Here is a 13,290-nt window from a genome sequence, read left to right on the forward strand (position 1 = left end):
TTGTATCCATTTTAAATTTAGCTCTCTGATTTAACAAGTTGTTCCCTTCTACTTGAAAACTTTGTTGTAGGCAACTGGGTCACAGAAAATCACTTTTTTTTTCCCTGAGCATGTTATCTTGAAACACGTAAAAAAAGAAATTATACCTGAAAGACTTCCTGTGACTCACAGCAAGGTGCTCTGGAGAAGTTCTTTTTGAAAGAAAAACTGTGAGGCAAGCCAGATCCACGTGACTGGAAGCCCTCCGGACCACGAAGAGTCATCTGCTTCCCACATCAGCCTCCCTCCTCCCGTCAGACCCCGTGGGAGCGAAGCCTGCCTTCCCAGCTTCCCACTACTCCACTGGGAAGCCTGTGATAGTTTGTATCCAGGCACTGTTGCCTGGAGCAGCCAGGAGCCTGAGGACTCAACCTTCCAAGGCCTATTATAGCTATTTATTTTCATCCAGCTTTCATTTTGATTGTCTGAAACTTTTAGCTGCTCCTACTTGTTTACTACCACCCCCATTTAGATTATGAGCCACTAAATGGAACCGGGACTCTGCCTTATTATTTTACAGTTACCGCGGCATTTAGCTCAACGCTTAACATACGGCAGCTACTCTTGCGCTTTCCTATGGATTTATACCCTTTACCTGCCTCACCCTCAGCCACAAGGCGTTTATGTACATATCCAGTGTTTATTTTAATGTCTGTCTCCCTCTCTAGACTGTAAGCTCCTTGTGGGCAGGGGAAATGTCTACCAACTCTGTTATACTGTACTCTCCCAACCATTCAGTTCAGTGCTCTGCACACGACAAGAGTTCAACAAACACGATTGATTACTCACTACATACCATAAATAATAAATGTATTATTAGGAATAATAATATTTATTGAGCACTCACTGTCTGCAAAGCACTGTTCTAAGCATTGGGGAGAGTACACTGTAACATCAAACACATTCCCTGCCCACGACGAGCTCACAGACTAGAGACGGTAGGGTGTTTTCCTTTAGCTCTGGGATACGATGCAACTCCAGAGAGTTTGAGTTACATGTATTTGAACATCCTTCTCCATTTAAAGAACATACTTTGTATTCTGAGGTTTCTTCCTTTCCTCAGACTTACTAGTGGCCTCTCAGGAGGTCACCCGCTTTCTCTCTAAATCTACCCCCTCCCTCCCCACTTCCTCATCTCTTAAAAACCCTTGCTCCCACTTTCCTCTTCTCGCTGGCCACTAGGTTCAACCTCTCTCATCCTCCCCTCCCCACCTTTTATCCCCACAAATTGCAATTTAAGCACTTGCGAACCACCTAAGCATTTCTAGACTGAAGACAGGTCTTGTCTTCTAGACTGTAAGCCCGGTGTGGGCAGGGATTGTCTCTCTTGCTGAACTGTACTTTCCAAGCGCTTAGTACAGTGCTCTGCACACACTAAGCGCTCAAAAAACATGATTGAATGGAAAAACACACACCTCTGCTGCACTAACGTACGTCTTTATATTCTATTTCTTCTGCCTACCTGTAATTGATTTTAGTGCCTGACCCCTCTGAGAGACTTAAAGCCTTTCGAGGGCAAGGAGCATGCCTAGAAATTCTACCAAACTCTCCCAAATGCTTAAACCAGGACTCTGCTCCAAGTAAGCAACTCAAAATATTCTACTGATTGATTCCATCGGCCTTTGCCTTCCAACTCACTAAAGTTTCTCTTCTTTTAATAAAAGTCTTCTCTTGGTCCTATGGATCTCTTCAGCCATTGCCTTACCTCCTGGCTCCCATCCCTACCCACACTCTTTAAACGGGTGGCTGTCTTCACTTCCTCTCCACCAACTGACTCCTTGTTCTCCTTCAATAGGTTTTTCAGCCACTTCACGCCACCGAGACCTTGGCCTCCAAGGTCGCTGATGATCACCACACGGTCAAATCCAACAAACTCTACTCTGTCCTAATCCTTATCGCATTCTTGACTGCCTTCCACATTGTTGGCCACTGGCTCCTTGGACCTGCTAGGAGAGACCTTGGTTTTGCCAACACAAGTACTGACCTTCAAACACTCCTGACTTGCTCCTTTTCAGTCTCATTTGCTGGTTCGACTTCCACTTTTTATCCCCTAACTGTTGGTGACCCACAAAGCTCTGTTTTAGATCTGCTACTCTTCTAATTTCATATTCACTCTTTTTCCTTTACTAACATTATTATTACTATTATTATTATTTGTTAAACACTTACTCTGTGTCAAACACTGGCCTAAGCCCCGGAAATGCTACAAGTTAATCAGATTGGACACAGTCCCCGTCCCACGTGGGGCTCCCATTCTAAGAGAGCTCAGCCATTTGAATCGATTCAATTATAACCGGTATGTGGCTGACTCCCAAATTAACCTCTTTAGGTCAGACCTTAGACCTTTAAAAAGTTATTCAACTCTCACATTTCCTCTTGCCTCCACAGCATCTCCACTTGGATGTCCCACCAGCACTGCAAAAATCAACATTTCTAAAACTGAACTGATTTTCCCTCCTACGCTCGCTCCTCCTATATTTCTCATCTCTACTAATAACTTTGCCATCCTATCTATCCTCAACCATGATACCATCCTCAACTCAACATCATTTTTCAGTTCTCACATTCCACTGACTGCTAAATCCCCTCTCTATGCTTTCACTATGCATTTTGGGTAGAATGAGATGGCAGAATTAGGGGAACTTTTTTTAAAAAAAAACACCCAGTAGTTTATATACACATGGCTTTGGACATTTGGTAAAAATACTACAGTATAATTTTTTCTAAAGGAGAACTGAGTGTATATTCATGTTCATCAACAAAATTAACATGTATTTTGAAGGGCTGAGCTATTTTTAAATGTCACAAAAATGTTTCTCTGGGGATTTCACTTGGGTAGCTAGGACACATGGTGAGATTGATACTACAGTCCAATACCCTAAATTAAGCACGGTTGCCTGAAAAGTGCTGCTTGCTAATAAGCACTTATGATGTTAAACATTTATTTAGCCATGTATATCATCTGCAAACGCTGAAAGAGTACCGTGTCGCTTTTGTAGATATTGCATAGGTGAAAAAAATTCAAATAAAATCGGTAATTCTTTTCATTTAAACTCAAATGCCTCCAAATTTTATCAAAGCTAAATCACTTTTTTTAAACTCACTCTATCTATAGTCCTTATTCATGGCCTTCTCATAAACATTCTCATTTTGGAGAAGACAACCTGAGAAGGCGCTAAGCGTCTGTGAGTCGAGGGGTAAATGGATAAACCACAGAAATTCAAATCATTCCAGTTCAACCACTGTATGGATTTCTAGAAATCTATAAAACAGACATACCCGGTGCACCCAAAGATTCATTCCTAGTTGTGGTTAATTATCTGTACCTACCCCCTGCTTAACATAGGAAGCAGTGTGGCTAAGGGGAAAGAGCCCGGACTTAATAATAATAATAATAATAATAATAATAATGTTGGTATTTGTTAAGCTCTTACTATGTGCCGAGCACTGTTCTAAGCGCTGGGGTAGACATAGGGGAATCAGATTGTCCCACGTGGGGCTCACAGTCTTAATCCCCATTTTACAGATGAGGGAACTGAGGCACAGAGAAGTTAAGTGACTTGCCCACAGTCACACAGCCGACAAGTGGCAGAGCTGGGATTCGAACTCATGATCCCTGACTCCAAAGCCCATGCTCTTTCCACTGAGCCACTTGGCAGTCAGAGATCGTGGGTTCTAATCCTGACTCCGCCACTTAGCTGTGTGACTATGGGCAAGTCACTTAACTTCTCTGTGCCTCAGTAACCTCATCTGTAAAATGGAGATGAAGACTCTGAGCCCCACGTGGGACAACCTGATCACCTTGTATCTACCCAGTGCTTAGAAGAGTGCTTGGCACATAGTAAGCGCTTAACAAATGCCATCATTATTACAGTACTTTGGCACTTGAGAAGTGCTTAATGACATAATACTAACATCTAGTATTATTATGGTTGGGTCCTTCAGCCAACTCCCACAGCTCAGTAAAGGGATCAAAGATGAATAAGAGCCCCCTACTCCCTAAGCAACATAAATGCTATTTTAATCTGAGCTCTTGCAAATTCTGAATTTCAGGCTTAGGGAGTTTCATTTGCACACATCCATATGAATGTAGTCTAATTGAGAACCTAAGGTCTTCAGAGGACCCGCGTCGTATCAATCGATCGATGGTATTTATTGAGTGCTCACTATGCGCAAGGCACTGTACTGGGGGCTTGGGAGAGTTTAATACTACAGAGTTGGTAGAAACGCTCCCTGTCCACAAGAAGCTGAGAGTCTAGGTCTCCTTTCTACTGAATTTTGATTTACATAGCGCCTAGCGGGGTGCCATGCTCGCTGTGGGAATTTGAAAACAATTTGACAGCAACGGTGGTGATCGCGATGGAGAGCATTCTTATAAAAAGTTGGAAAGCAGTCAGCTCTTCCAGGAATGGCTTCTTTAAAAATTTTGTCACTTCTAATGAAAATTTTCCTGAGTCAGGGATAAATGAAAAATAGAAGGCCTAGGGACAAACTGCCCGTGCCCAACCAAATCAAACATGCATGCTTTAAAGATTTAAGGGGCCTCATGGGACTGATAGAGTTTAATCGTCACTCAGGGAAATGGAACACTTTCTAACTAGAATTTGCAAAGAAAATAAGTAGAGAGAGCAGGGTGTGTGTTGGCATTTTTCCCGGCACCTAGCGAGAATCGCCCAAACGATGCTGAGGGAACAGTTGAGAAGAAAAAACTAGAGGCAAGCTGGAAGATGCATTTAGAGTGTGATCTTTCTTTGTCTTTAGAATCACTCGGGTGGGGAAACGGGAGACTCTGGGGGCGTTCACAGACTTGAGACGAGAGAGCTCTCTTATTCTCTCCACTGCCCCACCTCTTCAGGTAGCCAATTGATAGAAGAGTGCAAATGATTGGACAGTAATTTTATCAAGTTAATCATTTCCATTTCCATCACTAGAACAAGCAGAGCATGAAAGGCAGTAATTTGAACACATTCTATCCATTAAACTAGTACGGTAAATCAGTAGTAACAATTTACCAGTCCAGATTGCCCCTCGGTGAACTAAAATAAATATACTACTCAATTGGCGAAACACTGTTTTCAACTGGGATATCTGCGCAGATGATAAATGGTTATGAAATAAATCAATTTAGTAAAACCAACTCAATCGAGCAGTGGATATTTTACCTAATCTGCAGCTGAAATTGATTACGCAAAGGTTTCGACCGATCCTGAGTATTTACCAAGCGCTGCCTATGTGCAGACCACTGTACTAAGTGCTCGGGAGAGTACAACACAAAAGACCCGGCAGATATGTTCCCTGTGCCTAAGAAGCTTACAGCAGAAAAATGGACCTCATATTCTTTTGCGAAACCTGAGGTCGTTTATAATAATAATAATGTTGGTATTTGTTAAGCGCTCACTACGTGCAGAGCACTGTTCTAAGCCCTGGGGTGGATACAGGGTAATCAGGTTGTCCCACGTGAGGCTCTCAGACTTGATCCCCATTTTACAGATGAGGTAGCTGAGGCACAGAGAAGTAAAGTGACTTGCCCATAGTCACAGAGCTGAGAAGTGGAGGAGCCGGGATTAGAACCCACGACCTCTGACTCCCAAGACCGGGCTCTTTCCACTGAGCCACGCTGCTTCCATGCCAACCACGAGACTGCATATAAAGAAAATCATTTGTAAAAGCACAAGATCACTCCAGTTAAACTTACCTCAAGTTCAAAAATGTCCATAAAGACAGAGTGTCCCTTGGGTGTTTTTTCATTGAGACTGGCAGGCGACCAGATCCAATAGAAGTAAGTGCCATCTGAAGAAAGATGCACAGTGCTCATAGTGCTGCCCATCGGGAAGTGGTTGACTGGCATTGGCACCACCTGGCATACCTGGATTTGGGAAGAAAAGCTCGTGACGCTGAAATCCAAGGGGAGCTCGCCACCGGCCATCTCCTTGGGCCGCCTGCATTTTACTTACCAAATTCAACTCATCTGACTTATACACAGTGCTCAAAAATTGAGTGAGCAGAGGGCCCCGGCCACCTAATGGCCGAAGCTGTACTGTTTGTTCAGTTAGGGCAGCTTCGCTTCCAGTGGCATTTTAATCACAAAAATGTGTTCAAATCACCTTAAGTGCAATATGGAAGTCGATCAATCAATGGCATTTATTGAGTGCTTACTGTTTCTCTGGCTTGACTGCAAGCTCCTTGAGGGCAGAGATCACGCCTACCTAGTCTATTATGTCATCCTCAGCATTTAGTACAGTGCTCTGCACACAGCAAGCAATCAAATACCACTGATTAATATGTATTTTTAGAACCTAAAACCTTGCCTTTTCGTACAAATTAAACTTCAGACGAATCATTTAAGGAGTCCTTTCTAATCAAAACACTATTTTACGGAATGTGATAGTGCCGTCGAGATAAATGCCGGCCACCAAGACTGATTTATAAGAGGTTGAAAACTGCCTTCCAAAAATCACATAAAATGTATCAAAGTTTGACGTCGTTTCATGGGAAGCAGCACGAGTTTGGGTATCAGGGTATCCGGGTTCTCAACCCAGCTCTGCCACCTACCTGCTGTGTGACCTGAGGCAAATCGCTCAACTGCTCCGTGCCTCAATTTCCCCATCTATAAAGTGGAAACTATAGACTCTCCCTCCCCTTTAAACTATTAGACCCGCATGGAAAAGGGACAGTGTCTCAACCTAGACTATAAGCTCATTGTGGGCAGCAAATGTGTCTGCTTATTGTTAGTACCAGGCTTTGCAGACAGTAAGCGCACAATAAATTTGATTGAATGAATGAAACTCACTGCACTTTATCTACCCAGCACTTAAAACAGGGCATTGTAAGCACTTAACAAAAGCCACTTTTTATGTAATTTCTTATGCACTTACTATGTGCCAGGCACTGTACTAAGCACTGGGGAAGATACCAGCTCATCAGGTTGGACACAGTCCCTGTCCCATATAGGGCTCACTGTCTTAATCCCCCATTTTACAGATGAGCTGAGGCAGATAGAAGTTAATGGACTTGCCCAAGGTCAGAGAGCAGACAAGTGGCAGAGGCAGGATTAGAACCTGGGTCTTCCCATTCCCGGGTCTGTGCTCTTCCCACTAGGCACGCTGCTTCTAGTAATTATCACTGACCAGATAGATGCAAATTTAAAAAAATCATTCCTTGCCATTTCTTCTTGTCTGTGGAAGTGGTCATTCTCGTTTAGACTGGAACACAGAACAATAATAATAATAATAATAATAATAATAATAATAATAATGGTATTTGTTAAGCACTTACTACGTATCAAGCACTCTAAGCAGTGGGGTAGATACAAGGCAATCGGGTTGGACACAGTCCCTGTCCCACATGGGATTCACAGTCTCCATCTCCATTTTACAGATGAGGTAACTGAGGCACAGAAAAATTAAGTGACTTGCCCAAGGTCACACAACAGACAAGTGGCAGAGCCGGGATTAGAACCCATGGCCTCTGACTCCCAAGCCTGTGCTCTTGCCACGAGGCCATGCTGCTTCTTGGAAGAAATAATATCTCAAATTGGAAATGATGTCAAAGACACTTACACCTTTATCTTCTAAAGAAACTTTCTAAACAATCTCGAAAATAACTTTGTGTTTACCCCTAAATGCAATTATAGCACAAACTGACTATTCTATCCCCCTAAATCTTACAGAAGAAAAGTAGATCTCCAACTCCAGTAGAAATCCAACTTACCGATTTGTACATTCCAAGCGCTTAGTACAGTGCTCTGCACATAGTAAGCGCTTAATACATACTATTGAATGAATGAACTCCAGGAGTGATACCTACTCCAAAAGCATAACCTGACTAAAAATGAAAGCTTAATTTACTTCGTTGACTTTCTTCAACTCACAATAAACATCGCATCTAGTCTCTAGAAATTAAAAAACTACTCTAATTTTTGGACATCAAAAAAGGAATTAGGAGCTGTCCTTTCCAAAACATGAGGGATATCTCCCACAGATATCCAGGCCCTCTCTCTTGCTTCTAAGAAAGTCCTGAAAATCATCAAAAAGTGATAAAGTTGTATGTTCTACAGCTGGAGAAAGTAGTGACAACCCATCAGTCCCCTGACACTAGACCGTGGGGGCGAGGATCTTCTCTCATGCGGCACCAGGATACTCATCGGCCCCTTCTCCTTCAGCCAGGAGGATGAGGAGCAGTGGTACCGTGAGGCGTTCTCAACTTTCAGGATGTTGGGAAGGCTGTGATGGTGGCCAAGGGTGTGACTTTTGGACTGTAAGCCAACTCTGCTCCCCTAATCACAATGTCTTAACCTCTTGCTGCACACTTCACTATCCTTGACTTAGGTTGTCTTTCTGTTTTTACTGTTTCATCCTTCTTCAAGCATCTGTTGCCCATCCCCTCTCCCCTCCCTTAGTCTTAAATTCTTCACACCGTGAGAGCCGGGGACCGGGCCAAAATTTCACCTGTGTGTTTTTCCCTGGCTCCATAAACAGTCAGCACGGAATAAATACCATCACCACTGTTATTTATAAGTAGTGGCTGATTGGTCGTTGGAAAAATGGAGTCAGGACATTTTGTGCTTTCAGTTCTGCACCCAGCACACTGTGGCTTCTAATACATTTTGACCAACACTTGACATGCCCATCAAATGAGCAGGCTTCTCTAGAAAACCAGGTTTTTAAAAAGGCTTTTCCGGCACAGTGAATCCATTCCCTGGAAGATGACTGTTCCTGACAACTTTAGGGTATTTTCTTACTCTTTCCTAACTACAAACCACAATGGCTCTATTTTTTAAAGAATTTTTTTACCTGAAGGGTGTTCTGGTCAATGACCTGGAAGAGGGAGTGAGGCTTATTATCAAAAGAGACAGGCCGATGAAGTAGACTGCCACTGCCAAAAGCAATCCATCCTGGCTCCAGCTCTTCATTACGGCAGTACACGAAACCTCTGCGGAGGACAAATACGCACTACGTTTACTCGTGGGACTTACTGGATTTTGAACTGACTATGAAACGACAGAACAACATTCGTGATCAGAAAATAAAATGAGGGTTTTAAACGACTGCAAACGGCAGGGGTTGAGAAAAAGTAAATAATAATAAACTCGGTGACTAACAACTTGCTCAGCAAATGCTGGAAACAGAAGGGCGAAAAGTTGTTTTTGAAATATTGCTCATGAAAACAGCACTGGAATGATATATTAAAGGAACTAAAACGTGTGGCTAGTCTCCCTACTTGTTCAGTATCGAGTCTGAGCAAGGGAAAATCTACCCCATTTTCAAACCAAAAAAGGCTATTGACAGTGTAATAAAAAATCAAATTTCTATATCGTTTAACCCCAGTCCTTCCGTGGCTTCTACGGACTCGCTTCCACTCTTCAGGAGCGAGAGACCTGCAAGGAGAAGACCTGCAAGGGGGAAATACTCCACTACGACATAATACGACACTGAGCAAGTTCCGTTTCTCTTACCGTAAAGTCCCATGTAATCCAGATCCTAATTTGCTTACTCCTCTACCAACTGAATTAGTTGTATAAAGGTAGAGGCCATCTGCTGTGAGGCAGCGTCCCAAATCGGCATCTGAAACATTTTTAAATTTAATACCTTAATCTATGAAAACATTAGAAAAATCCATCTCCTAATGCTATACCTATGGGGAGTCAACGTGACAGACCTCTTCACGTTCTTTGATCAGCGCTTCTAAATGACTTGCTATTCTGGGAACTTTGGTTTCTCCAACGTAGTATTCACCGGGCTCTCCTTCCACTTCTCTGCCCACTGCTTCTTAATCTCATTTGCTGGCTCCCCTCACCCCTGGACGTCTTGCAAGATTCACTCTTGGAACCCCATCTCACTCAGCTCATCTTCTCACTTGGCTTAAGCTACCACCTCTACGCAGAGGATTCCCAAATCTACTTCACTGGCCAACCTCAGCTTCACACTCTCCCACTTCCGCTTGCCTCCAGGGTGTCTCCACATGGATGTCTTCTCATTGTCTTAAATAAAATCGAACTTGTCTTCTGAACCGAACCCACTCGTCCAAAGTTTTCCATCCTAACTGGCACCACCAACCCCCGCCCTGGCCCCGAAAGCTTGCGAAATCGCTTGGGCCTTCAATGCCTCACTGTCTTTTAATTAGTTCGTTCAGTCCGTTGCTAAATCCTACTGGTTTTTCCTCAACAACATCACACAGATCCACCCTTCCTCTCCATCCAAATGACCACTGCCCTTGTTCTAGCTCTTCTCATCTCCTGAATTAGATTATTGTATTAGTCTTCTCACTGCTTCCTCTGCCTCTCTTTTCAGTCTAAACTACATTCGGCCAGCTGGATCAGCTTTCTAAAATGTTGCTATTTTTTCCTATGGTATTTATTAAAATAATAATAACAATAATGATATTCGTTATGCGCTTACAATGCGCCAGGCGCTGTTCTAAGCGCTGGGGTAGATAACAAGCTAATCGGGTTCGACACAGTCCCTGTCCCTCATGGGGCTCACAGCCTTAATCCTCATTTTACAGTTGAGGTAAATGAGGCCTGGAGAAGTGTGGAGTGACTTGCCCAAGGCCACACAGCGGAAAAGTGGCGAAGCCGGGATTAGAACCCAGGTCGTTCTGATTCCCAGCCCCGTGCTCTAGCCGCTAGACCAGGCTGCTTCTCATGTGCTTAGCTGTATTGCTTGGCACATATCTCTCTCTACTTCTCAAAATCCTCCAAAGCCTACCTATTTCCCTCTGACAAATAGCTTCAGTGTATTCCATCAGCTCTCTCCCTCTTAAATATCTGCTCTCTTCACCTTCAGCTCTCCTGCCCATGCTCATCGCACCTTCCATTTTGTACGTTCCTCACTCTCAGACTGAACACCCTATTCGATCCACAGCCCAAATCAGAGCTCTCCCCATCTCAAAGTCCTCCTGAAATTCCATTTCCTCCAGGAAGCACTCCCCATTCATTCCCTATTCCCAATGCTAGTCATGACACCCCAGTGTCCCCTTAACAATTACATATTTAGTGATTTACATTCTGCCAGCATTTGGGTTAAAAATATAACAGGAAAATTATGGAAATTTTCCCAGGATTGTTTATATGTCTGGATGCAGCATTAGAGTGTTAAAAAAACAAAAACATCAGTTGTACAAATGCAGGCCAACCTTGCCCACTTTAAGTTTGTCCTTTCTTGCCTTAATTCTGCCCTCTCCTCTGCCCGGCCAAACTGATTCTCTTCCCTTATTGACACCCATGCCCAGCATACTCGTCAGTTGTTCTGGACATTTATCTCCCTCCTCAGGCCCCTGTCCCTGTCCCTCCCCAATCCCTCACTCCCAAAGATCTGGCCACCTACTTCATTAGGGAAATTAACACCATCAAGTCTGAGCTCCCGCAAATCACCCCGACCCCCATCCCCTCTTCTACTTTCCCATCCTTCCCAGCAGTATCTTCACAGGAGATCTCCTCTCTCAAGTGCCACCCCCCCACATGCGCATCAGACCCCATTCCCTCCCACCTTATAAAAACTCTCACTATCACGTTAGTACAGACGCTCATCCTATCCCCAGTGGATGACTGCATCAGCCTCCTTTCTGACCTCTCAACCTCTTGTCTCTCCCCACTTCAGTCCATACTTCACTCTGCTGCCCGGATTATCTTTCTACAGAAACGCTCTGGGCAGGTCACCGCCCTCCTCAAAAATCTCCGGTGGTTGCCCATCAACCTCCGTACCACAAAAAAACTCCTCACTATTGGCTTAAAGCTCTCCATCACCTTGCCCCCTCTTACGTCACCTCCCTTCTCTCCTTCTCCATCCCAGCCCACACACTCCCCTGTTGTGGTACTATCCTTCTCACTGTTCCTCGTTCTCGCCTGTCCCGCCATCGACCCCTCCGGCCCACCTCCGGCCTGAAACGCTCTCCCTCCTCAAATCCGCCAATCACAATTCCCCCTTCAAAGCCCCACTGAAGGCTCTCCTCCTCCAAGAGGCCTTCCCAGACTAAGCCCCCCTTTCCTCAGCTCCCCCTCCCCTCCGCATCACCCCGACTGGCTCCCTCTGCTCTACCCTCCCTCCCCGAAACAGCCCTTGAGTATATATATGTACATATCTATAATTTTATTTACATTAATGCCTGTTTATTTGTTTTGACGTGTATATATCTATAATTCTATTTATACTGATGTCTGTTTACTTGTCACCCTCCTTCTAGACTGTAAGCCTTGTGTGGGCAGGGGTGGTCTCTCTTTATTGCTGAATTGTACTTTCCAAGCGCTTAGTACAGTGCTCTGCAAATAGTAAGTGCTCAATGAACATGACTGAATGAATCTGCAGATGCCAAAGCATAAGGGCAATGAACTACGCAGGAATACAACCCTAGTTTTATATGAAAGCAGGGTACTCGTTTATTCACTCATTTCAGTTTTTTCGCTTTTCCATACGTGGGCTATTACGAACTGTATCTCTGTTTCTTCCTCTTGCTCCCACTACTTGAAAATTGTCATTCAGATTGCAGAGTATCAAGGGGAGATTGGGATGAGTGAGGCAGCAGGTAGAAACAACTTGCTGGAGGAGTCTGGAAAGGATAGTAGGAAGGAGATGGGGTGATAATCGGAGAGCACTTTGGGGTCAAGGGAAGGTTTTTTTTTAGGACTGGGGATACACGGGCATGTTTAAAAGCAGTGGGAAGAAGCCACTGGAAAGTGAACGGTTAAAGATGGCAGCCCGGAAAGGAGAAGGGGCGAGTGATTTAATTTAATGCAAACATAAAAGCACAAAATTCATTTGTTTGATACGGAAAATCAGGCAGTAGAATCTAGAAATGTCTCAGAACGTAGTTTCACTAACTCTAATGATTTTTAATGAGGTGGAAATAAAATAAAATGCCCTTTCCCAGTTCAACTGCTTAACAAAAATCAACCTAGCATTTGCGTAGTAAAGCTCTTAAAAACTCTTAATTTGCTTTCTTAGCCCTAAATCAATATTTCTTTTCCATTTCTAAACGATTAACTGAAAATCAAATTATTCAAATCTTTTTGGGACACAAATAAAAATCTGTCCTGAAGGACAGAAAATTTCAGTCCTGCATATTTTTTTCCAAAGAAATTAGTTTATTCATATTCATCTATTCTCTCTCTCCCTTTGTTCCTCTCTCTCTTTCTCTCTCTTAGGCCTGACGGGAAAACAGGCTCTTAGGTCTTTCTCATTCATTCACTCATTCATTCATTCAATCGTATTTATTGATTAGCCCGGTTTGGGCCATCTCAGGTCTTGTTAGCCATCA

The 13,290-nt window shown here is 43.6% G+C and overlaps 1 protein-coding gene across 5 annotated transcripts in view; it reads right to left on the reverse strand.

Annotated features, from left to right (window-relative positions):
• The window catches only part of HECTD4 (HECT domain E3 ubiquitin protein ligase 4), a 200,482-nt gene that overhangs the window by 119,028 nt on the left and 68,164 nt on the right, over positions 1 to 13,290 (reverse strand). For all 5 annotated transcript variants that reach the window (XM_029055452.1, XM_029055434.1, XM_029055443.1 and 2 more), the window contains exons 5-7: positions 9,494 to 9,602; positions 8,832 to 8,970; positions 5,735 to 5,905 (exon numbers count right to left, since the gene is read on the reverse strand). In XM_029055452.1, the coding sequence (XP_028911285.1) occupies positions 5,735 to 5,905; positions 8,832 to 8,970; positions 9,494 to 9,602 (419 nt within the window). The remainder of the gene's footprint in view (positions 1 to 5,734; positions 5,906 to 8,831; positions 8,971 to 9,493; positions 9,603 to 13,290) is intronic.

Source organism: Ornithorhynchus anatinus, chromosome 2, assembly GCF_004115215.2.
Source record: "Ornithorhynchus anatinus isolate Pmale09 chromosome 2, mOrnAna1.pri.v4, whole genome shotgun sequence".
NCBI lineage: Eukaryota > Metazoa > Chordata > Mammalia > Monotremata > Ornithorhynchidae > Ornithorhynchus > Ornithorhynchus anatinus.